At 37.5% G+C, this 26,540-nt stretch overlaps 5 protein-coding genes across 10 annotated transcripts in view; 3 read left to right on the top strand and 2 right to left on the bottom strand.

Annotated features, from left to right (window-relative positions):
• Positions 1-177: 177 nt before the first annotated feature.
• Positions 178-5,375, bottom strand: mor (SWI/SNF- related protein mor). 2 transcript variants are annotated; one of them, XM_068298169.1, is made up of 7 exons: positions 5,148-5,375; positions 4,928-5,053; positions 3,515-4,767; positions 2,679-3,450; positions 2,396-2,612; positions 822-1,769; positions 178-760 (listed from the first exon to the last, which is right to left on the bottom strand). In XM_068298169.1, exons 1-7 carry the CDS (start codon positions 5,262-5,264, stop codon positions 600-602), a joined length of 3,594 nt encoding a protein of 1,197 aa, XP_068154270.1. In that variant the 5' UTR covers positions 5,265-5,375; the 3' UTR covers positions 178-599. The 2 variants fall into 2 exon arrangements, with proteins under 2 accessions (XP_068154270.1, XP_068154269.1); XM_068298168.1 differs by having other exon boundaries at positions 822-1,955; positions 5,148-5,372.
• A 972-nt stretch (positions 5,376-6,347) lies between these two features.
• Hel89B (histone acetyltransferase 1) lies at positions 6,348-16,582 on the top strand. The gene is made up of 7 exons (XM_068296448.1): positions 6,348-6,987; positions 10,081-10,191; positions 10,256-11,190; positions 11,251-13,379; positions 13,456-15,530; positions 15,593-15,833; positions 15,896-16,582. Exons 2-7 carry the CDS (start codon positions 10,181-10,183, stop codon positions 16,334-16,336), a joined length of 5,832 nt encoding a protein of 1,943 aa, XP_068152549.1. The 5' UTR covers positions 6,348-6,987; positions 10,081-10,180; the 3' UTR covers positions 16,337-16,582.
• Positions 16,583-17,296: 714 nt separating this feature from the next.
• On the top strand, positions 17,297-18,159 carry LOC137582012 (uncharacterized). The gene is made up of 3 exons (XM_068296439.1): positions 17,297-17,461; positions 17,532-17,904; positions 17,981-18,159. Exons 1-3 carry the CDS (start codon positions 17,297-17,299, stop codon positions 18,157-18,159), a joined length of 717 nt encoding a protein of 238 aa, XP_068152540.1.
• A 1,523-nt stretch (positions 18,160-19,682) lies between these two features.
• LOC137582011 (uncharacterized) lies at positions 19,683-20,495 on the top strand. The gene is made up of 2 exons (XM_068296438.1): positions 19,683-19,859; positions 19,926-20,495. Exons 1-2 carry the CDS (start codon positions 19,683-19,685, stop codon positions 20,493-20,495), a joined length of 747 nt encoding a protein of 248 aa, XP_068152539.1.
• Positions 20,496-25,514: 5,019 nt separating this feature from the next.
• Positions 25,515-26,540, bottom strand: part of cic (Putative transcription factor capicua) — a 43,280-nt gene continuing 42,254 nt past the window's right edge. For 4 of the 5 annotated variants that reach the window (XM_068297973.1, XM_068297972.1, XM_068297976.1 and 1 more), the window contains one exon: positions 25,515-26,509. In XM_068297973.1, coding sequence (XP_068154074.1) covers positions 26,424-26,509 — 86 coding nt within the window. In that variant the 3' untranslated portion in view covers positions 25,515-26,423. Of the gene's footprint in view, positions 26,534-26,540 lie in introns of all 5 variants that reach the window. The other variant, XM_068297974.1, reaches the window with a different exon arrangement.

The following is a 26,540-nucleotide window of genomic DNA, read 5'->3' as shown; positions in this document are numbered from 1 at the left end:
TAAGTTTACATTTAATTCTACATAGCCTTGAAATATGTAATACGAAAAAAAACTGATCTGTCTGATAAGTGCATTACGAGTAGAGCAAGGAGAGGAAAGTTATTAAATATACGAACATACACTCCATACAAAAATCAAACAAACTATATATTTTTAAACCAAATAAACGAAATGCAATTTCTACATAATTTCAAATTTTATTTTATAATTATTCTGTGCCTGTAAGAGTATTGACCTTTAGAAATATCAATTAACCGATAAGATAGTAGATATTGGTGGCATTCCTCCTTGTGATAATATATTAATTTTTCACAAAGTTTTGAAGAGATATATATAGGTATATAGATTTTAATAGAATGCAAATTTGTGTTATTTAGTGGGGGAAAAGGTCATTCTAGAGGTGGAGGCGAGCTTGTCTAATTAGGCAGTGCCTACCAGTCACCACTGCCCAATGTGGCGGGCCTTTATTCAGATCGGGTTGGTTAGGTGGGGACAGAACGTTTATAAGATAATGAAAAATAAAATTGTGGACAGCGAAAGTTGATTAAAAGTATACAAATTACATACTGAGAGCGTACAACTTAAACTAAGTCTAAAAATTAGGATGATGATGATGACGGTGGTGGTGGAGCATTTGCGACCACTGGAGGAGGTGCTGGACCACCAGATCCACCGACTGGAGGAATGCTGCTAATATTTTGGACAGCTGGTGCAGGAGCTACCGCCTCCGGTGGTGAAGTATGGGCTGGCGGTGTAGTATCTACAGAAAAAAGAAAGAATTAGATTTATAAAAGATATAATAGACGTTTAGCTAAACTTACCCATTGGCGTCGGAGCTTGAGATTGCGCTGCTGGTGCACTACTAACTGCTGGTTCCACACCAACTGGTCCAGCAGGTTGCCCACCCGGAGCCGCAGGTGCTGGTGCGGCCGGTGGCGCCCCAGCTGCTCCAATGGGAGCAGTGGGAGGAGTGGCAAATGTTGCCCCATTGTGTGGTGGTCCACCAGCTGCTGCTGCTAGATGTGGTGGCAACGGCTGATGTTGCTGTTGTGATTGTGGTGCCAGCGGTTGCGGTTGCTGCTGCTGTTGCGGCTGTGCTTGCTGCAGAGGATGTGGTGGCTGTTGCGTTTGTTGTGCTGGCTGCTGCTGTCCAGCATGATGCTGAATATGCGGTGGAACCGGTTGTCCTGCTGCTTGCTGTGGTGGCTGTTGCTGCTGAACTGGTGCCGGTGGCTGTTGCTGAACTATTATGGAACCAGACGGCTGACCCTGCTGTTGCTGCTGCTGTTGCAATTCCTGTTGCAAACGATGATGCGCCTGCTGTCGAGCTCGAAATTCGGCTGCCTTCAATTGCTCTAGATGGAATTGTTGCCGCTCGGTGATTAATTGCTGTCGCTGATACTCGAGACCCTCGCGCTCTCGCTCCATGGTAGCCTCCAGTTCCTCGAAATGACGCAACTTTATCTCCAGCTTTTTCATTTGCGTCTCCACCAACAGGGCAACCAGAGACTTGATTTTACGCTCCTCCAATGCAGCCAAATGCTTGGCCTTGACAGCGGCAGAAGCCAGAGCTGCAGCAGCTGCAGTTTGCATATTATTTTCACTAAATGCACCCTCTTTGGCTACCGTGGTGGTGGTATTGGATGCACCATCCTTCGATGGAGCAGCTGCATCGGAGCTGCTGCTGGTGGCATCCTTGGGCTCGCCATCGCCACTGGTGGTGTCCTCCGTTTTGATGTCGTGTACATCGCCGCCACTAGAGCCTGGTTCTGTGGGTGAGGATTTGTTTGATTTCTCTGATTTGTTGTTCGAAGTGGTCTCTTTCGATTTCTTGTCAGTGTTGTTTGTCCCTGATGTTGTTGGTGTTGTGCTTGACGATGAACTTGAACTTGAGTCTGTGTTTGTGGTGGTGTTTGGCTTATCCGTTTTCGTTTTGTCTTTGGATGTTGCATCGTCTGTGTTTGTTTTTTGTTGCGGTGTTGGTTCAAGAAACAGAAAATAAAACAAAATAAAAAATAAACAAACAAATAGAGTAATGTTGGCCAAAAAGGTTGCAAATTTCATCAATTTCAAACATAAAGAGTAATAATCTAGGAAAATTATAGAAAATAATCATCTAAGCAGCAAATTTTCTAATGAAAATAATCATCTGGATAATAAATTTTGTTGTCTACTCATAATTTGAGCAGAAATACGAAAACTTTTTTCAGAACTCTAAAATTATAATATCCACCTAACAAAAATTTAAACCGATTCAAATGGCTCTAAACTAAAATTTAATTATTTCTTAATTTTAAACTGACGGAACGGACAAGACTATAATAGATCGTCCCTAAATTTGTATGCTGATCGAGTATAGAAGTTGTGTGATTTGCACAAATATTATAAAACTTACCGTCTTTTTTGCTTATATCCTTCATTTCCTCATCGTTAGTGGTTGCTTCTTTGGCGCTGGCGCCCTCCTTGTTAGATGCGTCTTCTTCCTCCTTGTCATTGCCAGTGCCAGCAATGCCGCTCTCAGCCAGTCCGAAATTGGGATTAAATTTGCCGCCAACCGAAGCCTTTTCCACATTTTTCATATGGTTGTCCATAATAGTAGCAGGCACCTCATCCTGTCAGGTTTGGAATATAGAATCGGGATTAGAATATATTTACTTAGTAAGCAGATTCCACATTACCTTAATTGCCGCGAATTCCTCCATAGCTGCTTTTGCTGCTGCTGCAGCAACACGGGGATCGACAACAGATGCAAGAAAAGCGACTGTGGACATAATGGGATTGCCTGATTTACTGAAAGGTATGGGCTGACATCCCAAAGGACCAAGGAAGCCACCATCATCCTCTAGATAAGGATCCTCGATGGGCAGCCGCAGAAAGTGGAGAATGCATTCATCTTGCGTGCGAGATCCAACATGCTCGCACACTTTATTCCAATCATCCTTATGCATCTCGAGTCCCTCGAGCAATAAAAGTGTCTCTTGATCGGTCCACTCACGAGCCATGCTGGCCGCAGTGCGATTCCTCATGGCTGCTGGTTTCTTGGCATACTGATCCAATTTAAGTCCAAATTGACTCACACCGGAAGCCAAGCCGCCGCTAGCCGCTCCATTCTCCAAAGCTTCGGTTTTAATGGCCTTGTCCCCAATCTCCAATGTGCCAGCACCTTCTTTGCCCAGGGGTTTCTTGTCAAGATCTAGCAAAGTTTTTGCCGCCGATGGCTGTTGTGTCTTTTGAGGATTGATGGCTTGCAATCCGGATGGCGTATCGGATAATATATGGAAGTGTGAAGTAGGTGGAGGGCCCATGGGTGTGGGACGCAAATCGGCATCGATCTGATAGTTAATCAAGCCCCATTGCTCGAGGAATGCATGGACTCGCATAATCGCGCAGACATCACCTGCCAAATTGCGGCGACAGGCTGTACTAGTCAAGTACTCAGTTGGATTGAGTCTGCAAAAGATGGAGGGCATTATAATTCTACTTACAATATTTTTAAATCTAATCTGTAGATTACCTATATGTATCAATCATAAAGTTCCTGTATGCCATGTAAATCTCTGGAGTCTTGGATTTATTTTTGCTGTTAAAGAACTCGGGCATAGCCCTCTTTTCAATAACATGAATGGAATTATAATCAAACCAGGCCGAGTACGAGGGCACAATGATATGATGTGTCTGCTCTGTGACATTGTCTTCCATGTCTTCCTTGGCAGATGATGAAAACTCTTGCGTATTACTGTTATCGCTAGTTTTGCCTGTCTGAGAGTTCTCGCCGTCTCCGGTGGAAAGGGCCTGGGCAGCAGCACTGCCGCCTGTCATCTCATCGTCGAGATCGGTCATGGTGCCACCCTTAATGGGCATCATATCGTTATCACCGCGAGATTTGCCACCAGGAGCTGGACTGGCTGTTGATTGAAGGGCAGTATTTGCCTTGTGGACTTCCTGGACATTGGGCTCGGCCGGCGGATCGTCCAGATCCCGTGTCAGATCTTCGTCGTCGTCATCGTTGCGTGATTTCTTATGGATTACAGCCGGCTTACGTTTACCCGGCTTGGATGTAGATGTTGATGTGGTTGGTGATGGCGAACGGCGACGCTTTTGTTTGCCTGTGGCAGTGCTTGTGCTAGGCTTCTTCTTCTCATCACCGAACGACATGATATCATCAATGGACATTCGCTGCTTGTGCGTCTTCTTCTTGCCCTGCTCATCCACTTCGTAATCCTCTTCGGCCATCCATTCATTGTATTGCTCTAGATCTAAAATCCATGAAGCCGACACACGCCAACGTTCGCCGGGTGATTCCGGATTCTCTGGTATGTTATCCGGCAAATCGAAATTATTCACCGTCCAAGAATCATATGATTCTGGGAAATAGTACCAATGAAGCATAACATGATTTCCCCGCTTAAAAATGGGTCGGGCATACTCATCTTGATGCGGATCCACAATGGGATATACAATATGTGTGGCATCCTCTTCATCGGTGACAATCTCAACTCTTCGGTTGTCAAGAATTTCACGCAAACGACCCTCGAAACTCTTTTCGATCTCGGGTCTTATATAAATGTAAGGAATCCGATATAAATCCGCCTCTACCAAAGCCTGCTCAATCTCAATTAACAGCTGAATATTGGGATCTTTGCGAGTGGGATTCTTGCCAATTGAGAAATCAAATTTCTTGCCTCGTTGCTCGGCCCGGAAACGAAACATCGTAGAGAAAATAATGCATAATCCACCTCCGTTCTTAAAATCCAGGAAACAACGCATCTAGAGAGAAAAAATAAAAAGCATTAATTAATAATTATTCCAATAATAGTTTATTATTGAAAACTTTAAAGTCACAATTTTCTATGCAAACACCCGAATGAGACACCCTGTCATGATTTTACCCCCCCATCCACCCACACACACTCTCACACATACTAACCGGAATTCGTGTCGCCGGCGGCTCAACCGAGTTTTTACCCAACTTGGCCTCAACATATTGTAAAAAATTAAGCAGCAATTGAGCCAACGATTCCTTGGTAATCGGTTCTGAGCTATGGGCCAAATACTAAAAGAAAAAAACGAAAAGTTTTATTATATTATACACAAGACTGCGCCATTTTTGATTTCGTCGGCGGCGGTGGCATTGTTTTTTTCCTCACCTTTTTACAATTCTTTTGCAGCCACAGTCGTATGGATTCAAAGCCCTGTAGCGTCTCGGGCGAGTGGAAAAATTCTATATTCGGACTTCCGTCCTTTTTAGGTCCCAATGTGTTCATGGTGGCCAATTCTTTTTCTTTATTTTCTTAATTATTTTCGCACGCCAACGCCAAATACAAAAACCAATATTGAAGAGATTAGACGCCACGATAACGATGCAGCCCCGGAAATGTTTTCGACTTTTAACAATTTAGTATTTTTTATCGAAAAATCGGGCGCAAATCGATATTCTCCACTGAACTAAATCTTGGAGACATTGTAATCCTTTACTAGCGAATAAAATATAATTTCTATTAAACCATAGCACCGAACACAGGATTATAGATTATGAATTCCAAACTATTTTAATTTTATAAAAACAAATCAAATATCCTTAGAAAAACGAAGCGAAGTTATCGGATGTACAACGAACGAGGCGAATTTGTATTGGTCAATGGCTGCCAGTGTTGTCGTTTTGGCACTTAGCTGGCTAGATCTATCACTTTTTAAACGCTAATATACTAATACCGAAATAGTTTGAGAGTTTTAATCCACCCCATAATGGAAAATAATTTAAAAAAAAAAAAAACTTGTTTTTGATCAATAATATCTCTCTTTATTGCCTTTTTTTTTTTTGCTCTGCTATCTAGCATTTTTCGCTTTGAGGAAAACGGCAACACTGATGGCTGCCACTCAAACTTGGGATGCCATCTCAAACGTTGCATCGAACAAATAAGTTTTGGCGGGTAGGGTAATCGTGAGGAGGTTTGACTATTGTAAACACTGAATAATTTTACTGTTTATTGTTATTAATAATTGTTATCATTTTGTATGGGATTCAATTGCAAAACTATCAACATATGTAAGTATTAAACATAGTCGACATCTATCCTTGACCTGGCTGCGATTTGAAGCCGGGTTCTAATTGATCCAGGCAATTTAAAAAACTAATCCACCCCATATGTACTTTTTATGAGATTTATGCATCTTTTGTCATCACATGTAATATTTAGTCCAAAAGAGTGTCCAACAGTCGCAAAGGTGTTCTGTTATTATGAAGTTACGTGTTGTTACGTGTTTGTTTTCGTGTGTCTTTACGTCGTACAGGGATGGAGACGACGTTTTCGTACGTTCGTGGAACATGTTGCGAACAATTTCGCTGATCAAAACCAGCTGCTAGGCCCCAAGTGGGGCCATATATAAATGTTGGAGCATTGGTGCGACACCATGGCTTTCCCTGGTAAAATTCGTAAATTGGAAAATATAGTGCGAACGGAGTGTGTGTGTGATAACGCTAGTGTTAAACCCAATGTTAAATTAAAACATTGACTATCCTAACGGCCGATGATAGAAAGGAAAAACGGTAAATTGCACCGCGCCGGAAAGCTAAAGTGTGGGTGCGAACATATCCCCATATGCATGTGTGCGTTCGTGTGTGAAAAATCAATGAGAGTGAGCGAATAAGAAAAAGAAAAAAAAAACGATTTGTGACGCTGCCGCAAAGCAAACACACACACTAATCTATGTATATGTATGTATATATAAATATACATACATATATTTATTGTGTTATATACATATATAAAAAATAAAAAGGGAGGAAACTATACCACTCTTCATACATACATACATATGTACATAAAGAAAAGAAAATAAACGATTAGCAGTTAATCAATTAGAAATATAACGCAGAGTAGTAGCAGCAGCAGCATGAGTGACCGCGCAGTCGACGCCATAGGTACACCTATGCTGCAGTAAGCAGCGCCGCATCAACTGAAGCAGCCGCAGCAACTTTTGCCAAAGGTAAGTAATAAACGTGTACGTAATATAATGTACATGTCTATGTACATACATACATCATACACATTCATAAATATGTATTTATCAATGCACAAATTAGTATAATTTTAAGATGCCTTGCCTTCTTTAGTGCTCAAGCTTAATTTCTAAGCCAAATCTCTTATCATTTTTATCATAAATAATTAAGAAAAAAATGCTTTTCATCCTCATTATAAATTGAATTATTTCCCCTCTACACAACGAGGAAAGGCGATCGCGCGAGCAAGCGGCTTCCGCTGGCGTCTCTGCTTGGCTCTCTCGGTCGCAGTCCCCGCCTCTGCCGACTGCAGCAACCGATTTTTTTTTCTTTAAAGCTTTGTCGTGGTGTTGGTGGGGACAAACGGGGCCATTTCTGATAAGAGGAGTCGAGAAGAAATTTTATTACGCTAAAAAAGAATTCATAAAAAATCATACAATAACAACAACAAATAAAAAAAAAAAAACTACACTCAATCACTTACTCACAGACATACTGTTATTGTTTATAAGCCACAAAGAAAAAGAGAGAGAGAGAGAGAAGCAGAAATCACTTAACTAATTGCTTGAAGCTTTTTTGCTATGTGGGAGGGAGTCTTTGTTTTTGCTTTGTTTTACCGTTTGATTGCTATTGTATTCTGAATATTTGTAGCCATTTTGCTTAGGTTTTATTCTGTTTGCTATTGTTTAATACTTGTTTTTGTGGGTGTTTGAAATTTTCCCCGCTTTTACCCGCATCCATCTCCCCATATACATACATATGTACATACATACATATGTAAGTAAGTCTGTGCGTTGTTGTCCACGTTGCCGCAAACGTCGGCGCTACCAGAGCACCACCTGAATGTATTTATTTTTGGTCTGCTGCCGTAATCGACAAGCGACGACGGCAGCGACTGCTGCAAGTCTCTCACACTGGCTCTCTCTCTGGCTGTGTCTCTATTGCTGTCGTCATCTAAACAACCTCCCCCTTCTTGTTTCCTACTTATATTTATATTAGCAAGGGGAGGGTAGGGCACTTGAACTAGTTTTAAAGCGCAGCTTTGTGTGCGTGTTTTTTTTTTTTTTTTTTTGTTGAGATTTTGTAAGTTTCTTTCTCTCTTGATTTGGACTTGTTTGGGCTTGCCATATTTGACATTTACCTTAGCTAATTGTAGTTATAGAGAAGGAAGGGGCATATTGTATGTACTCATGTATGCAATTGTGCAGCGGAAATGCATCAACAGTTAGTTAATAAGTAAAAAATCAATTACACATACCGCATTAATATTTCATTATCAATATAAGAATTTCAAGGGCCCTAACGTATTAACCTATTAACTTTATTGGTAAATAAATTAAACGCAAAAAAAAAAAAACAGAAAACGATGAGCGCATTTTTTGGCGGCAGCTGTTAAAATAATTATCCAAATGTTGGTTCTCATGTTTGCCAAATATTCAAAAAAGCACACACACATGTTTTAACAATTGTGTATTTGATTACATTTTTTCAAAAATTTTAGGTATCAATAATGATGATGAGAGATAAAGGGGGCATAATTCTATTTCATCCAAAGTTAATTTTGGATGAACAAAGTTGACCCTAAAACCAAAGTTCCAATTTCGAATTTACTTCATTATTTTTGAGTACATTACCATTTGTTGATAACTTTTTGGTGCTGCTTCGCTGCGGCCGTTCTTATCAATCATTCAACCATGAAAGAGTACGAATAAATGGAAATGGATTTACACTCTCCCTCTCTCAGCTATAAAAACACAGAATCACAGTATTACAGAACACATTTTAAATATTATTATAATTGACTAACAATTAGAGAAACATTTCAAATCTTTTAAAAAGTTGTAATTTTGTTGTAATCAAAGTTAAATGAATCATTTAAATGTTTTGTCATGTTTATGTAAGTTTTATTATTATTATTTCTTTCCTTTTATTTATGGTGTCCATAGAATGGATTAAGTAATAAAATTATGCACGTGCTTGGCCTAAGATATTTTTTTTAAATCTAAGTGTTAGTAGATAAAAAAATAATTAAAACTTTATTTATTGTTTTGTTAAGTTCAGTGAACTTGTTTAACAAAATATTTCCAACTGCAACATAACTAACTTAAATTTAAGATAACAATTGAAAAAAAAATCCAACTAATAATGCATAGTCTATTAATTCTTATCTTTACGAAATGGTATTTGTCATTCCCATTAAAATATATCAAATACTTAGGGGTAACTTAAGTCGTCAATAAGTCAATATAGTAATTTACTCAATTTGTCACGTTTCATGCTCCCCCTCCACTTTTATTTTGTGTATGTAGCTATCAATTTACTTGAATAAAATATAAAAAAAAAACGTATGATATAAAATTCTATAGTAGCCAAAATCATTTTCAAATTATTGTTCATAAAATACATGAAATATGGGGTAGCTCGTAATTATTTTGTGTCGAAATCTGACATACCCAATAATAATAATTTTTTGTTTTAAACTAAATCCTAAAACTTATATGCTAAACTCCCATTCCGCAATTTCATTTGACCCTTATTTATATTTCTACCTGAATCCATCAAATGGTTCATTCTCATTCTTCGCTGTAATTTGTCTTTGCTTTAAAACAAAGCAAAGAATATACTCTTAAATAAAAAAATTAATATTCTAAACCTTGTAAAATTTGTGTTCATTAGGAACGAAACGACAAACGTTGAATCAATGTCAAGCTATTTCAAGCTTAATAACATCTAATTCATGCGAAATGCCTTTTAGCCCTCGCATTTTAGAAACATAATCATGAATGAACATATGTATGTACATATTGTACATATTTACAAATCTGTTGTGTCATTGAAAATGATACCTCTTATCATATTTATATTCATACATTCAGAAATTTAAAAAATTATACATAAAACAAAGTAGCGAAATTGTTGTCCTTATCTTTTAAGGCAAACAAATATAATCAAAATGTAGTATGAATTTCATCAAATACGTTTAATACAAATAATTATTATTATTAAAAAGTATTTTTATATTTTTTATCTATTGCTTAAACACATGTAAACAACAATTTCTTTTATGATTATATTTGCAGATTAGTTACAGTTAGGATAAGCAAAAAGAAGTTGAAAAGCATAACAAAAGATTGACCACAAAAGCGTATCACAAATTACCACGCACACACATATAGAAAAATGACTTCCAGGTGACTTGAACCCTAAATATATTAACTAAGAGATAAACACTAACTATATTTACTTGAATTACAGACTTGATCGTCTGTTTATCCTTTTGGAGTCGGGCTCAACAGCCGCCACACGGCAAGCGGCAGCCAAACAAATTGGAGAAGTTCAGAAACTATATCCCCATGAGTTGCATTCGCTTCTAAATCGTCTAGTTGGCTACTTGCATAGCTCATCGTGGGAGACGAGAATAGCTGCCGCGCAGACTGTAGAATCAATATTGAAACAGGTACCATTATGGCAACCAGAATTGGATCTGAATCATTATCAGCAGTCAAATGCAGCTACTACTGTAAAAAAGGAAGAGCCTGCCGAGGAGGATAGTTGCCAGTCGAGTGCATCCTCCTCGACGACGGCTACAAACAGCAGTAGCGAACGTCTGCTTAGTTTCGATGAATTTGATTTGCAACAAATACTACAGAAAGGCGCCCGTCTCATTGGTTCTGAGGGCAATGAATTCGATGTCCAAGAAGAACAACCAGCTACTGGGGCTGGTGGCGCGGAAGATCAGAGCGTGGCCACAAGACTCAGTCGACAGCGTGCTTTGCTAAATGATAAATTGGGTCTGACAACGGCGGCCAAGTTGGGTGTGAACTTAACCGATATGATCACAGATGAAGATGTTGCCTTGAACCGCAGTGGCTCTGGTAACCAGAACAGTAACTACAATATCAATGCAGAAAAATTACCCGTAGAGCAGATCCTCAATCTCAAACCTAATGCTAATGGCGGTGGAGCTCCTCTCAGCTGTCGTGAAATTAATCGGGCCAAGCGTAAGGCTAGACAGGTAACAACGCCGCCAACATGTAGTCGAAGGAATTCCATTAGCAATAGCAGTGGATGCGGCAGTAATAGTAGTAATGGTGGAGGAGGTGGTCTTCCATCTACACCCACCAGCGATGAGCCGGAAAAAAAGAAATTAAAATCCCATATGGGTCAAGAGATTTTCTATAGTTTAAATGGTAAGTCATTAAAATATCGAAATTAATGTATAAATCTACAATAATCTAATCTATTTACAGCTGCTGTGCCAGATGCCACTGGCCAGTGGGTTGATGCCACTAGCTGGCCCCTGGAGAATTTTTGCTCCCGACTGTTTATCGATCTCTTTCATGCGAAATGGGAAGTTCGTCATGGTGCAGCGACAGCTTTACGCGAATTGATTAATCAACATGCGCAGGGTGCGGGTAAATCCATATGCCATCATTCATTGGAACAGATGCACGAGGCCCACAATCGTTGGCTAGAAGATGCCGCTCTTCGTTTGCTATGTGTTCTCTGTTTGGACCGTTTCGGTGATTTCGTTTCCGATCAGGTTGTGGCTCCGGTGCGAGAGACATGCGCCCAAGTACTCGGCACATTGGTCAAAGAGATCGAAGCGAGCAAGGTCCAGAGAATTGTGGATATTCTATTGCAATTGATACGCCACAAGAATGAATGGGAAGTCCGTCACGGTGGCCTTTTGGGATTGAAGTATGTTTTTGTGGTTCGAGAAGAGTTACTTCAGATATATTTGCCACAATCAATAGAGATCATTTTGACGGGACTTCTCGATTCAGTTGATGATGTAGGAGCTGTAGCTGCTGCCACATTAATACCAGTTTCCACATGGCTACCTAAGCTATTGAGCCCCACACAAGTTTCATCTATTGTTAAAATGCTGTGGGATTTGCTGCTGGATCAAGATGAACTAACATCGGCTTGCAACAGCTTTATGGGTTTATTAGCGGCCATTTTATGTCTACCACAAGCTGCATCATGGATACAAATGGAGCCGATGTCGACATTAGTGCCACGTCTCTGGCCATTTCTTTCTCATAGCACCAGCTCTGTGAGGAAATCCACTTTGAAGACTCTAATCACACTAACCAGTGAGGATAAGCTAATAAATGGTGATCGAGAAGGAGGTGTCAAAACAGAGACCGAAGCGAAGCAGGTAAAACTTAACTTTGGGGTCAACGACTGGAACTGGCAGCTGCTCCAGCAGGCCTTGCGTCACATTTACCAACGCATATTGGTGGAGCCTCAAGAGAGTATTCAGGCATTGGCACGCCAAGTGTGGTCTAATCTCATTCAACATGCCGATTTAGGTGCTCTTTTGAACGCTGCTTGTCCATTTGTATCATCATGGATATGTCTAGCAATGCAACCGCCCAGATTAGCCTTTGATTCAGCTGTTCTCATTAGAGCTTGCGGCGGCGGCGGTACAGGTGATGCCTCATCAACATCTTCACGACGTCGTTTACCGAAATTGGGCGATGATTTGGGTGGTTCCGCTCTAGCACATTCGATTGCCGTGCAAAAACTTTACTTGGGTGGTAGTGAGGCAACTCCCCTAGAGGTTAGAGAGGCAAATTTTGTGAGGGCCAGAATTACATCGTCGCGAGCGCTTGGAGCACTCTCCCACTATCTAGTGCAACCGGCCCCGGGTGTGGTCTATACACCACAAATGGAAAGCCCCACAGATTGCTACACCAAAGTACTGCTGGGTCATTTAAATGCCCACTCTGCTGTGCAGAGAATTGTTTGTGGACTGATTATAGCCTTCTGGGCCCTTGAAGATGAGCCAGTGCGCCCTGGTCCACCTAATCTGCAAGAGAAACTCCATCAATGTGTTGCCGAGTATTTCTACTACGATGAGGTCGCCGTTTCGCTTACACGTTTATTGCAGGAAACGCAAGATTTTATTGCGACTCTAAAGCAAAATAAGATACCCATCAATGATTTTAACAATGCCAAAATCCTAACACTCGACCAGATCCAAGCAGTGGCATTCAGTTTAAGCGAGAACATACGCCATTTTCCCCTGAAGCCCAAGGTCATGGATACGCTATTGGAACGTCGGCGCAGTCTTCAGGCCTCATACCAGCAGACAACGACTGAGCAAGGCTCATATCATGTCAGTGCCCAGGCTGCATTAGCTGGTGCCATATGTGCCTTGCATTGTCTGCCAGAGAAATTGAATCCCGTCGTAAAGCCACTAATGGAGTCCATCAAGCGGGAACAGTGTGTGCCATTGCAGCAGTTGTCAGCTGAGTTTCTGGTTCATTTAATGGATCAGGTTTGTGATAGAAATCCTAGTCCAAACAGTAAAATTTTAAACAATTTATGCACATTGCTTCGAAGTGATGGCGATCACACGCCCAAACTGGTGAGTACCACTGACTACTACTACTGCTATGTTCCTTTTTTACTAAAAGTTGACAAATATTTTCATTATTTTAAAGATTATGCCTCCCCATACCGTGATGAATACGATGGCCTCGGCTGTTGCTGATTCGAATTGCGCTTACTATGGCATTGTGACTCTGACCCTTCAACAGGCAGTGAAATCAAACACAAATGCCAATAGAGGTCCAGGAAGTGGAAGCACTACAACCGGTTCAAGTACACCCACTACACCACGTGGTCCAGGAAGACCGCCAGCCAGTGAGATTTTAGCTAATGCAGCAGCTGCCGCCGCCACAACAGAGCAGAGTGTGTTAATAGCACGTGAAGCCGAAGCGAAACAATGTCGCATTCAACGTCTTGGATCAGCTTGTGCCATTACAAAGCTATGCTCGTCCTTTGGTGAGCGCATTGTCGAAAAAGTGCCGATATTTGAGCAGCTGATGTTTGGCAAACTTGCCCAATTCGTCCAGGAAACGAACGACACACTTCTGTATAACACTTTGCCCGATCTCGGTGTTTGCACCGAACTTATTAGTTCACTTCAATTAATTGAGACAGCTGCTCCTCATTTGCATAGGGCACTGCATAAGGAATTGTTTACCCTGCTACCTCATTTGGGATTCATTGTGCGACATCCCTTAAAAGCTTTGCGCCATATGGCAGCACGTTGTATAGCAGTCCTAGCCGAGATAGATCCATGTGAGACTATGCAATTTGTAGTCCAGCACCTTGTTCCACTTTTGTCCAAGATCGAGAAACTAATTGAGCGTCAAGGAGCGGTGGAAGCCATTGAGCGTGTTGTCAGCCGCTTACAAATTCAAGTGGTGCCCTACATTGTGGTGCTTGTGGTGCCTTTGCTAGGTACAATGAGCGATCCGGCTGAGTCTGTGCGCCTAATGGCAACTCAATGTTTTGCCAATCTTATACAATTGATGCCCCTAGATGGTGGAGCTAAGTCAGAACAGCTGAAAAGTGAACCGCTGCAGGCGAGAAAAAGTCGGGATAAAGAATTCTTGGATTATCTATTTAATCCCAAGACTATTCCCGATTATAAAGTTCCCGTACCGTTGAGTGTGGAGCTGCGTGGCTATCAGCAGGCTGGCATCAATTGGCTGTGGTTCTTGAATAAATATAATCTTCATGGCATACTCTGTGATGACATGGGTCTGGGAAAGACTCTACAGACCATTTGCATTCTGGCGGGTGATCATATCCAACGCGAAAATACGAATCAGTCTAATTTGCCCAGTTTGGTCATTTGTCCGCCCACTTTAACCGGCCATTGGGTCTATGAGGTCGAGAAATTTCTGGCCCAAACGCCGATCTTAAGGCCACTGCACTATTACGGATTTCCCGTGGGACGTGAGAAGCTTCGCAGTCAAATTGGCACCACATGCAATCTGGTGGTGGCATCCTATGACACGGTGCGCAAAGACATAGAATACTTCAGTGAAATACATTTCAACTATTGCGTCTTGGACGAGGGTCACATAATTAAGAATGGCAAAACTAAGAGCTCCAAGGCAATTAAACAATTGAAAGCCAATCACAGACTCATTCTGTCGGGTACGCCTATTCAAAATAATGTTTTGGAATTGTGGTCCCTATTCGATTTCCTAATGCCTGGATTCCTGGGCACAGAGAAGCAATTCATTCAACGTTTCTCACGACCCATTTTGGCATCGCGGGATGCTAAGAGTTCACCCAAAGATCAAGAAGCTGGCGTCTTGGCCATGGAAGCCCTTCATCGTCAGGTCTTGCCATTCCTTTTACGGCGTGTCAAAGAAGATGTACTCAAGGATTTGCCACCAAAGATCACACAAGATCTCCTCTGTGAGCTGAGTCCTCTCCAGTTGCGTCTCTATGAAGATTTTAGCAAGAAACACCTTAAAGACTGTTTGGATAAGTTGGGCGATTCGCCGGGCGCAGGAACAGGAACCACAACGAACACAGAGAATCTCAATGGCAGGACGCACATCTTCCAAGCTCTGCGATATCTACAGAATGTTTGTAATCATCCCAAACTGGTTCTACGCCAATCCGAAGAGCTCGGCCCGATCGTAACTCAATTGGCGCTCTCAAATTCCACATTAGATGACATTGAGAATTCGGCCAAGTTACCAGCTCTGAAGTAAGTACCACCCAGGAATGCAATAGAATCAATTAAGTAATCTCTTAAATAATTTCCACTAGGCAACTTCTACTTGACTGCGGTATTGGAGTCCAAACCGAATCCGTGAGCCAGCATCGTGCCCTGATCTTTTGCCAATTGAAAGCCATGTTGGACATTGTTGAGCACGATCTGCTGCGTCGTCATCTGCCCAGTGTCACCTATTTGCGACTAGATGGCAGTGTTCCGGCTTCCCAGCGTCAGGATATAGTTAATAATTTCAATAGTGACCCTAGCATTGACGTTTTGCTGCTAACCACTCTGGTAAGGAATTTTCTGGGAATTTTCGTTAACAATAAATTAATTGACATAATTTTGTTGACCAGGTTGGCGGTCTAGGTTTAAATTTAACTGGAGCCGATACTGTCATCTTTGTCGAACACGATTGGAATCCCATGAAAGATCTACAAGCCATGGATCGTGCCCATCGTATTGGCCAAAAGAAGGTAGTCAATGTCTATCGGCTGATAACGCGTAACTCGCTAGAGGAAAAGATTATGGGACTACAGAAGTTCAAAATTCTTACTGCCAATACTGTGGTCAGTGCCGAGAATGCCTCACTCCAGACCATGGGCACCTCACAAATATTCGATCGCTTCGTTAATGCCGAGTCTGACAAGAACAACCAGCAAGGAAGTAGTGCATCATCTGGTGTCAGTAACATATCAATGAACACAATAATTGAAAACTTGCCTGAACTTTGGTCCGAGCATCAGTACGAGGAGGAATACGATTTGGGCAACTTTGTGCAGGCGTTAAAAAAATAAAAGTTATTCTTTCTCTTCCCCTCGCTTAAATCCACTTCCGCCGGCTCAAATACCAACTCTAAAGACTTCCAGATGAGAGTTCAGTTTTATGATTATAACATCCTACTTTTCCTGTTCCTTTGTAATTGAAAAATAAAGAAAAAACCATGAAAAAACATAATTATCCATAATGATTACAATAATTACATTACTAAAGTCTTAGTTTGCATTCTATCCCAATAAATCTATTACTTATTTTCACTTGGAATCTAAAAGGTTTCGTTCGTCTTTCTATAACAAAAATGATGAAATATTTCATTGTAACGTCGATAAAGTTCTAAAAAGTTGAAAAATTATTACATATTTATTTTTAATTATATTGGTTAAATGGCTTGCCATAAAATGCTAAATAATAAAAGTATTTGTACATCTGGAATTCTTTTTGGCCTCCCGTTGTGGTTCATGCATTAAAAATAATTAGGCCGAGGGTGTATTGGCCCCTTATTGCCAAAACAAAGCTACTTATACATACATATGTACATATATGTATATATGAAGCGATAATCTTAATGCGATTAAGAGATACCATCAGAATTTTGCACTATGCACAGTGCCACATGCATATGTACATATTTATATAATAGAGTAGCTGATCAAATTCCGTTGACATTTTTATGAATATTTTACTAGGCCAATTAAAGATGGTTATCCATCGGCAACCGATTTTTGACTATGAGTTAAATGCTGCCTCTGTTTATTTAGTGTAAGTTTGTTATTTTGCTACTGTTTTTGTTTATTTATATATACATACATAAAGTATGTGTGTATACTTGACTATTATCAGTAGAAGAGGCATCATAAAACTCTTCAGATTGATAAGTGGACGTGATATGGAACCAAAATATTGTGAATGGGGGTATATATAGGGATTATGTTCCTGGCCAGTGGTTAGTGAAAGTGAAATCGCAAAGGGAGTTTACCATGAAGTATCTGCTTAGTTTGGCCTTAGTGCTGGCCATTGGTCTGCAACAGATCGATGCCCACGGCATGATGTTGTCACCTCCCAGTCGTAGCTCCCGCTGGCGTTATGATGGAGCTGCTCCCCAAAATTGGAACGATAATGAACTGTTCTGTGGTGGACTTTATGTAAGTATAGACTAACAGCAAATCAAATTTCCGATTATCCATATGGTCGACATATCTCTCGTTTTTAAAGACCCAATCGAACAATGGCGGACGCTGTGGTCTGTGCGGTGACAACTTTTTGGATGGCCAGCCACGTGCCAATGAGATCGGCGGTAGCATTGGCGGTGAAGGAGTCATAACTCGTAGCTATGCAGCTTCCTCGTCCATTACTGTGAGCGTTAAGATCACCACCAACCATTTGGGATACTTTGAGTTCCATCTGTGCAACTTGGATGCTTTTGGTAGTGAATCGGAAGATTGTTTCAATCAAAACCTATTGCGTTTCCCCGATGGCAGTGATCGCCTTCATATTGGCACTCAAGCCGGCGAATTCGATGTGACCGTACTCTTGCCCGATCAAGTAACATGCAATCACTGTGTCCTGCGTTGGACTTATACGGGAGGTAGGAACTATCTCTATAAATAAGCTCATCTGCCGAACTGTTGATACTCATCTGAATTCTCTTTCTCTACCATTAGCCAACAACTGGGGTCTTTGCGACGATTCTGGCAATGGCGCTTTGGGCTGTGGTCCACAAGAGACCTTCAAGAACTGTGCCGATGTCAGTGTATTCTGGGGTCGCAACATGATTAAGGAGATGGCTGGTGGTGCTGAACCCGTGGTGCCTGTGGAGGTTGCCTCCAATGAGACTGCCTAACTTCAACCCAGAAGTCTGAAACTGTCTGAATTTGAAACCAAACCAAAAAATATTTAAAAACTAAAATAAACTGTGAACATTTTTTATATTATACATATACGTTTTTGTTATCCCTATCTAAAATCTCTCTTTAAATACTCCTAAAGCCAATTTTGGACTTGCACCCGTTTAAACTATGGAGTTAACTTATTTATGACTTCTTTGTTTTATCAATTTCACAAGTTGAAAAAAAATATTATTTCGATGATAGATAAAGAGAGGTTGATAAAGAACTATAACAATACATTAAAATAATAATATTTGCTCTAAACAGCATTAAACTTTTAGGCATATTCATATGGCTATTTGAAATCAAACAAAATTTTAACCATTTTTTATTTAGTTTAAATGATTTCAATGGGGTGATCAATCAATTTGAGTATTATAAAATTTAAAAATTTAAGGGATATAATATTCCTATTCCAATAAAAAACTGCTTTGCTGACTAATGTTTAAAAATCTTCTCATTGAGAAACTGTGAGGCCCAACAAATGGTAATTTCTTTTGAAATCACCGGATTTCTCAGTTTTTTTTATGATTTGTCAATTGAATATTAACCATACACATTCGCCTGCTTAAGTAGTCATTGGCTCATTTTAATTAGATAAGAAATGGCCAATGAGCTATTTGAAATGAATGCGACGCCTGAAAGTAGGCAATATAGTTTTGGACTTACCTAGTCGAAGATAGAGAGAGAGAATCAGTAGAAATGTGTATAAAATCAGCTGATTAGAAACGGATTAAGGATACACATTAAAACAGCAAACTAAACCAAAAAAAAAAAAAAAATAATAAACCATCTGTTTAGACGATTCTAAGATTAATATATTTAAAGCTCTTACTAATCATTACTTTTAGGGCTTAAAGCATACTGAAATATAGTTACATTCCTAATCGATCAACAGCATGGAAAGTTTATTGATTTAGCTGGTTGATAATATTTTGTTGTCCAAACTCACGCCGATTATCGTTTTATCAATAATTTCTGTCTCTAAGCAGACTCATCATTTATTGCTCTGATATACCGAACATAGATAATAGATTCTAGTGTAGCTTTTGAGTACTGATGAACTCTTATCCGATTGCCATTGGTTTCTAATCGATCTCTAATCAGTTACGAAAAAACAAAACAATTCATTCGTATTTTAATGATTCAATTAGCAATAATTTTGACAATGGGGACAACAGCTATTGGCAGCTATGGGTTATGACACATTCGCCAATTCTATTCTGACGACGAGTTGTTATGATCACCGCCAAAACATTTGTTATTGTGATATTCCCCCAAAGCGCCTGGCGTGATGGCGATCCTTCAACAACATTTTAAATTCCCATAAAAAGTATATGATAGTGTGATAAGAAGTCTTGGCAAGGGAAAAGTAATGGCCATGCATAAAATATACATATGATAAGAGGAATGGTAGTATATAAGCATACGGATTTACCCTTTCACGCATCAAAAGTGAAAGTCAAAGCCAAAGAAAATGAAGCAAGCCGTAAGAGTTCTACTGAGCGTATTTGTGGCATTCAGTTGCCTTCTGTTGGGTACAGAGGGACATGGAAGGATGATGAGTCCAGTGGGTAGATCATCACGTTGGCGCTACGATAGCTCGGCACCTACAAATTATGATGACACTGGCCTATATTGTGGAGGATTTTGGGTAAGTTTTGAAAATTTAACAACCAAAAAATGTTGTAATTTTCTTATTTCGTTTTCTTTGGTGCAGAAACAAACTGAGAATGGTGGCCTTTGTGGTCTTTGTGGCGATGATTGGAGTCTGGAGCAGCCGCGACCAAATGAACTGGGTGGTAAATACGGAGGCGGAGTCATTGTTGAAAGTTATATAGCCACAACGACGGCTGAGATTGTTGTCGAGGTCACAGCCAATCATTTGGGCAACTTCCAGTTTCATCTGTGTGATCTTGATGAGTTTGGCAGTGAATCGGACGATTGTTTCAACAAATATCCATTGAAATTCAGCGATGGCAGCCTCAAGCAGGACATAAACACCACCATGGGTACAATTAAATCCACTGTCGACCTACCCAGCGGTGTCCAGTGTGAGCATTGTGTTATGCGTTGGACCTACACTGCCGGCAACAATTGGGGTGTCTGTGAGGATGGTACCGGTGCCATGGGTTGTGGTGCTCAGGAGACATTTGTGAATTGTGCGGACATAAGTATACTGAGCTCAGTCAAAAGTTTACTTTACAAACCAATACAGACAGTGGGCGTGCCGGTGGAGGAAGTGGCCGTGGAGGTGCCAATAGAGGTCACTGGGACAGAGACTTCATAGGGGGGTTTATCTCCTTTGTCTGACCAAATGTACAAATTATAATCTCAATAAAAAACATTTAAGTATTAAGTTTGGGTGTATTAAGTTTGTTTAGGAGAAGCAATCATCATATAATCTTAATCAAGGCAAGCTTCTTGTTTACTCTATTTATATCCGCGCATTGTCTATTTTGAATTCAGACGAATCAGACCACCATATGCCATAGGAATGACCGCTGGAGAATTCACCTTCAAACCGATTTATTTCTTTAGCCTAATAAACTCATAAATATCTATGACAAAGTTTTTTATGATTGGTCTCCTTTGGGAACAAAGTAAAGTAAACAATTTAATATACTTTATACTATATCCAAAGATTCGACAAGATCGGACCACCATATCAATTAGGATATTATTATGGTAAGACCTATCCTAAAGGCGTATGAAATCTTTATTTATTCTACACTAGATTTTGGAGAAGAAAGTGAACTTCTTAAATTCTTAGCTTAAATTTCAGAACACTCACCAAAAATTATTTAAGTTCTAAAGTTCTTCTTTGTATACATGTGAAGGTATATATCTATATGTGTGTATGCGTATTATAGCAAGTAATTAGAGACAATAATTATAAAATAATAAAACAATAAAAACCTTAACGTTTATGTGTTGTGGTTTAGCACTTGAATTGTTAATTGCGAGTTTCAAATATATTTATACTGAGAATAGATTTTATTTGAGAAAGTAAAAACACAAAAATAACAATGAAAACTCAGTTACTAAATGGAAATGTTTATGCTCCTGTTTCATAAAAGTAAACTTTATAAATCAAATAATAATTAAGAATACGCACTGCTATTAAATGTATTTTGTTTAAAATTTTATATCATTTCAGATTTATAGGTTATCGGATAAGAGATTGGAGCTAATTTGTGAAACTTTAACCCATGAATAACTAAAAATCTGAATTCTAAAAATTGAATTAAGGGAATACATCAAATATTTAGCCCGTGTGGAAGTCACAAATTGGACAAAGTGCGTCTCGCATTATTAATTTTTGGGGCGTTCCATGTCTTGGGCATATCGGTTAGCCATGACTCTTTATTATGGGAAAACTCTATTGTTGTTATCAAAGTTAATGGTAAATGGCAAACGATTGTTATGACTGTTACGATTGTTATTCTTACAGACTAAGTGAAGAAACTTAATTATTGAAAGTTGTAGCTGTAGAATCAAGCATAGATCTTCCATGTAATCTCTCATTTCCTCATACATCTGATCTTGGAATCATTTGCCAGGAATACAATTAATTGGTCTATGGAATGCCATATATGTATATACACCATTCAACGATATATTACAAGAAAAATTTTGAGATGGTAAGACTGTTAAAGTAGATCGTGTTAGGAGATGGCTAAATTTGTTGGCTCGGTTCGTTTAAAACTCAATTTAATATCAAATAAATGTATGTAATACCTCGTTTCCTGAGAGAGGGAATCCCAGCCAAATCACACTGTGAGAAGGAGTAAGAGGGGGTCCTAAATATGAATGCATATTTTTCGTTTTATTCAATAAATTTATTTCGTATGTGTATATACATATATATATATATATATATGTATGTATGTATATTTTGTGTGTGTGTGTTTGTGTTGTGAGTGTATCTGTGTACATGATTGACCTGTTGGGGGATCTGATATCAGCCTCCTACACAGATCAGATCAGTGGACACATCGGTTTAAACTGTTTTTTGTTCAGATATTTGAAATATCATCTAATGGTTCCATTGTTGTTGTACATAGATCATCAATACATTTGCGTGTCACCATCCATTCGTATCTTTATTCGTAATATTTGTAATTTGTGTGAGAGTGTGTGTTTGGCTTAAAGATTAAATTTTCACAATAACTGGGCTTACAAATTAGTTTCACAAATAAACTATTTATGTGTATATATGTATGTATGTATGTATGTTTGTTAAATGTTTTATACAAAGCGTTCAGGTCAATGGCAAATAAAATTTTCACTACATTCCAAACGAACATTTTGTCTGTGCAATTATTTGTTTTGCTTACTTATATAATAATAATAATAATAATATAATAATAATAATCATATATATATCTTTTTTAATATGTATGTATGTAATGTAATAGATATATTTATATATATATTTTATATGCAGAATGTATGTATATATACATATTCATTATATGTATTAACAATTCAACTAAACAAACTGCAATCAACAGGGGATTTAGCGAGGGACGAGGGACAAAGGCAGGCAAACTACTACATTATATATATATATATACATATATATATACTATGTGTGTATGTATGTATGTATATAATATGTTCTTAAAAACATTTCAAGATTAAAACCTATAAAAAAACGTTTTCTCTTTTTTTTCCATAATATCATTTAAATGTGCGAATTTTTGTTCACAACGAAATGGTTTGCTTTTACATTAATCAATTAATTCTGTTCGATTTCACATTTGTTTTTGTTTTCAGTGTGTTTAAAAGCAGTTTAAAAATACATTACAAGTATTTTGTCGTCTTTTCATATTTCTGACTCAAAAATATAGTACATACAGAGATGATGTACATACATACATATGTATGTATGTATGTATGCATATATGCATTTTGTATCTATTTATGTATGTATGTATATAGTATTATAATTTATTTAAAATTCTACAAACTTTTTATTTTATATATTGGTTTTTTGTTGTTGTTGTTGTTGTTGTAAAAGCACCTTGTTCCTTCAATTTTCTTTTGTTTTTTTGTTGTCGTTTATGTATAAATAGTTAGTTAAATAATTGTTCTCCTTTTGTTTTTCTTGTTTTGTCTAAGATTATACAACACGATTTGTTTTAGTCAATACCTGAATTTTAGAATTTTGTATCCGAAACGCCATTTTTACTTGTTGTTCATTTGTCTGAGTTGTTTTCTCATGTTTTTGTTTTTCTTTTTCTTTTTGTTTGTCCGAAAAATTTTGTCTAGCCAAAAGTTGTTCCATGTTTTTTTTTTTTTTTTCTTTATATCTCATTTTTTGTTTTGTTTGTGTTTTTTTTTTGTAAAGATTTATTTTATTTTGGTAAATGTCAAAAAAGTTTGTTGCTTGCGCTTAACTTAATTGACGACGGATATTTTAATGCCGACCGAGTTTCCTAAGGGGGTGGGGGCGGTGAAATGGAAAGTTGTTCTCGTTTAAGAATTGTTGATAGCAGTATAAAAGTAACTTCAAATATTTTCAAACCCTTTTGTAACCTCCTTCCAATCCTTGAGATGGAGGGCCTTTATAATGGTTTAGTTCTTCATTACGTTGCCCTTACACCTCGACTTTATCCGATTATCCAATACTTGATTATTTGATGCCTTTTTTTTTAGTATTACATTACTTTAATGCCTATAATTCTGAAGTTCTCTTGACCTTTCCAAAATGTAGACTCTGAGAGAGAAAAGTCACCAGCCAAACAAGCTAACTTGACAAAGTTTTCCAATCTTAAGCCTATTATAATGGTTTTTTCCACAAAGAAACTTTAAAAGTTGTTAATTTTCCAACTGATTATTCATTGGGAAAGTCGTAAGTGGGCTATAATCGGACACAACCAAAAGAAGTGCTCGCACTTTCCGTCATATCAACAATTCTTATCGGCAATTTCTAGTTAAAATAATTTATTATTATTATTATATTTATGATTTGTTACATTAGCTTTTGTCATTGGCACAAATTCGCTTGGTTATCATCATCATCATCATCTAGTTGAGGGGGGAGGTGGTTTACCTGTCTAGTTTTAGAAATATTTCTGCTTTAAATTTGTTTTTTATTTTTGTAATTTTTTTTTCGTTTAATGTTCTTAAGGTTTTAGCAAATTTTTCTTCTACAATAAATTTTACACATTTCTTAGATTTGTTTTTTTTTTGTTGTTGTTGTTGGTTTGTTTTGTTTTGTTTTTTTTCTTATAAACTTTGTTTTATTCATTATGTTTTTTTCTTTTTATTTAAACATTTAACACGCTACAGTTGAATTAGTTTTTATCTTCTTAGGTTTTTATCATATAAAATTTCGTTTCTCATAATTCATTTGTTATTTGTTCACTTATTAATACAATAAAATAAATGATAACTAAAATCTAAAAGTAAAATTAGAATTAAATTATTATTTAAGTGCTGTTTTTCTTTTATTTTTATTTTATTTTGCTTCTTGTTGTATTTGTATTAAGAAAAGGTGAGTAAAACGGAAGCGACAATTCTTTTTATTAATTTTTTTATCTTGTTTTTTCTTTTAAACTGTTGCCTAATGGTTAAAATTTCAACAGAATATTAATATACAATATGTGACTGATCAAAATATGAACAATTATAAAACTTTATTCCTAGAGAAAAAGAGAGACAGAGAGAGAGAGAGAGAGAGAGAGAACAGCACTTTGATTAATCAGACAAACATAAAATTATACAAACACGAATTATACGAAAAACAAAATAAATGAAATCTCAATCTACATTGTGGTTTGAATTTGTTTTTAAAGCTTGTCTAAGACTAACTACTTTCACATAAAAACTAAATATTTAATTATAATATAAAAGAACAGTTATCGAAACTTCGAAACCAGTCACATTTAGTAAAAAATTTCAATAATAATAACTAAGAATTATAATATAATAATAATAATAATAAGCATTATTGCAGCAACAGTGGAAGACAGTTCTGTGTTGTTTGTTTTCTCTCATAATTATTGCAATCAATTTTTAATTACGTTTTATTTTTTCGTGTTCGTGTATACAATTTTAAATGAAAAAAAACAAGCTAAACTCTATATATATATTTATATTTGTATAATATAAGTTATAAATTATTTTTCAAATAGACAACAGTTTTAAAACAGAATGGTGTAAAGTAAAGCCAATTTAAAATTAAAATGGAAGAGAGAAATACATACAATTGTTTTGTTTGTTTCATTTGAAAAGACAATTTAAAAGCATTTATATATAATATATATATAATTTTTAGATCTGTGTGTGTGTGTGTGTGTGTGCTTGTTTTTTAAAACTTCTCGTTAATGACTAAATTTACGATAGAACTACAGGGTGTTTTGTGTTTTCCACACTCTTCTTCATCAGATTTTTCTTCATGTTTTATACAATTTTTCTTACTTCTTGTTGATTTATTTACTTTTTTTTGTTGTTTTGTTTTTTTTTTGTTTTTGTTTTACTTGTGCTTAATACACTTTAAAAATGTTTAATGTGCAATTTAATTTAAAGCTTAAGGTCTATTAATTTTAATGTTTATGTGGCTGTTTCTATTTCTTCGTATGTTTATTCTTATTGTTTGTTGTTTGTTGTAAATTATATATATATATAACTAAGCCATTGTAAATGGGTAATCAATTGCTGTTTCTATGTTGGTTGCACTTCATTCATTCATTCTACTTCATTCATCTGTACTTAATTCAATATTGTATTGTAGTATGTATGTTGAGTGGCTTTCTTTTTATAATATTAATAATAATAATGTGTATCAAATTGTTTGCTGACTTTATTAAGCTGCTTAATAAATTCATTCTTGTTAAATATTTTCAATCTTTTTATCATTTCGATTGCTATTGTTATTAACAAACATTTTGTTGTGTTTGGATTGTTTTTTGTTTTGTTTTAACTAAAACATGCATCTTATGCATGAGCTTTTGCAACTACTAATTTAAGTTTTTTTTTTTTGTGTTGCTGTTGTGCGTTGTTGCTGCAATTGTTTATTAAGTAATTTGTCTTGCCTTATTTTTTTTTTTTTTAATGCAGCAGCAGCAAATTGAAAAACAACAAAAACAAAGAAAAATAAATTAGAGTTAGTAATAATACAAATGATTTGCTTGTACAATGTTTGTTTTTCTTTCGTTCTTTTTTGTTTGTTTGTTTGTTTTGTCCTTATCCAGTTGGCCCATTCATTTTACTTGTACTTGGCTGGATTTTCGTTTGGTTTATTGCTAAGATATTGCTGATGATGTTGTTGTTGTTGTTGCTCGGCCTGCATACCTGTTTAGTAATATTGAAGAACATCTTTAAA

This window comes from Drosophila tropicalis, unplaced genomic scaffold (assembly GCF_018151085.1).
Source record: "Drosophila tropicalis isolate 14030-0801.00 unplaced genomic scaffold, ASM1815108v1 contig_859, whole genome shotgun sequence".
Classification (NCBI taxonomy): Eukaryota; Metazoa; Arthropoda; class Insecta; order Diptera; family Drosophilidae; genus Drosophila; species Drosophila tropicalis.
Note: the sequence above shows the minus strand (reverse complement) of the source record. Positions and strands in the feature narration are given on the sequence as shown.

Coding starts and splice junctions, on each gene's coding strand:
- LOC137582011 (XM_068296438.1), top strand. CDS start 19,683: ATGAAGCAAGCCGTAAGAGTTCTACTGAGCGTATTTGTGGCATTCAGT. Junction 19,860..19,925: donor TATATTGTGGAGGATTTTGG/GTAAGTTTTGAA, acceptor TCTTTGGTGCAG/AAACAAACTGAGAATGGTGG.
- mor (XM_068298168.1), bottom strand. CDS start 5,264: ATGAACACATTGGGACCTAAAAAGGACGGAAGTCCGAATATAGAATTT. Junction 4,768..4,927: donor CGCCGGCGACACGAATTCCG/GTTAGTATGTGT, acceptor TTTTCTCTCTAG/ATGCGTTGTTTCCTGGATTT. Junction 1,956..2,395: donor GGATATAAGCAAAAAAGACG/GTAAGTTTTATA, acceptor AAACAAACACAG/ACGATGCAACATCCAAAGAC.
- Hel89B (XM_068296448.1), top strand. Junction 13,380..13,455: donor GCGATCACACGCCCAAACTG/GTGAGTACCACT, acceptor ATTATTTTAAAG/ATTATGCCTCCCCATACCGT. Junction 15,834..15,895: donor TTTTGCTGCTAACCACTCTG/GTAAGGAATTTT, acceptor TTTGTTGACCAG/GTTGGCGGTCTAGGTTTAAA.
- LOC137582012 (XM_068296439.1), top strand. CDS start 17,297: ATGAAGTATCTGCTTAGTTTGGCCTTAGTGCTGGCCATTGGTCTGCAA. Junction 17,462..17,531: donor TGTTCTGTGGTGGACTTTAT/GTAAGTATAGAC, acceptor TCGTTTTTAAAG/ACCCAATCGAACAATGGCGG. Junction 17,905..17,980: donor GCGTTGGACTTATACGGGAG/GTAGGAACTATC, acceptor CTCTACCATTAG/CCAACAACTGGGGTCTTTGC.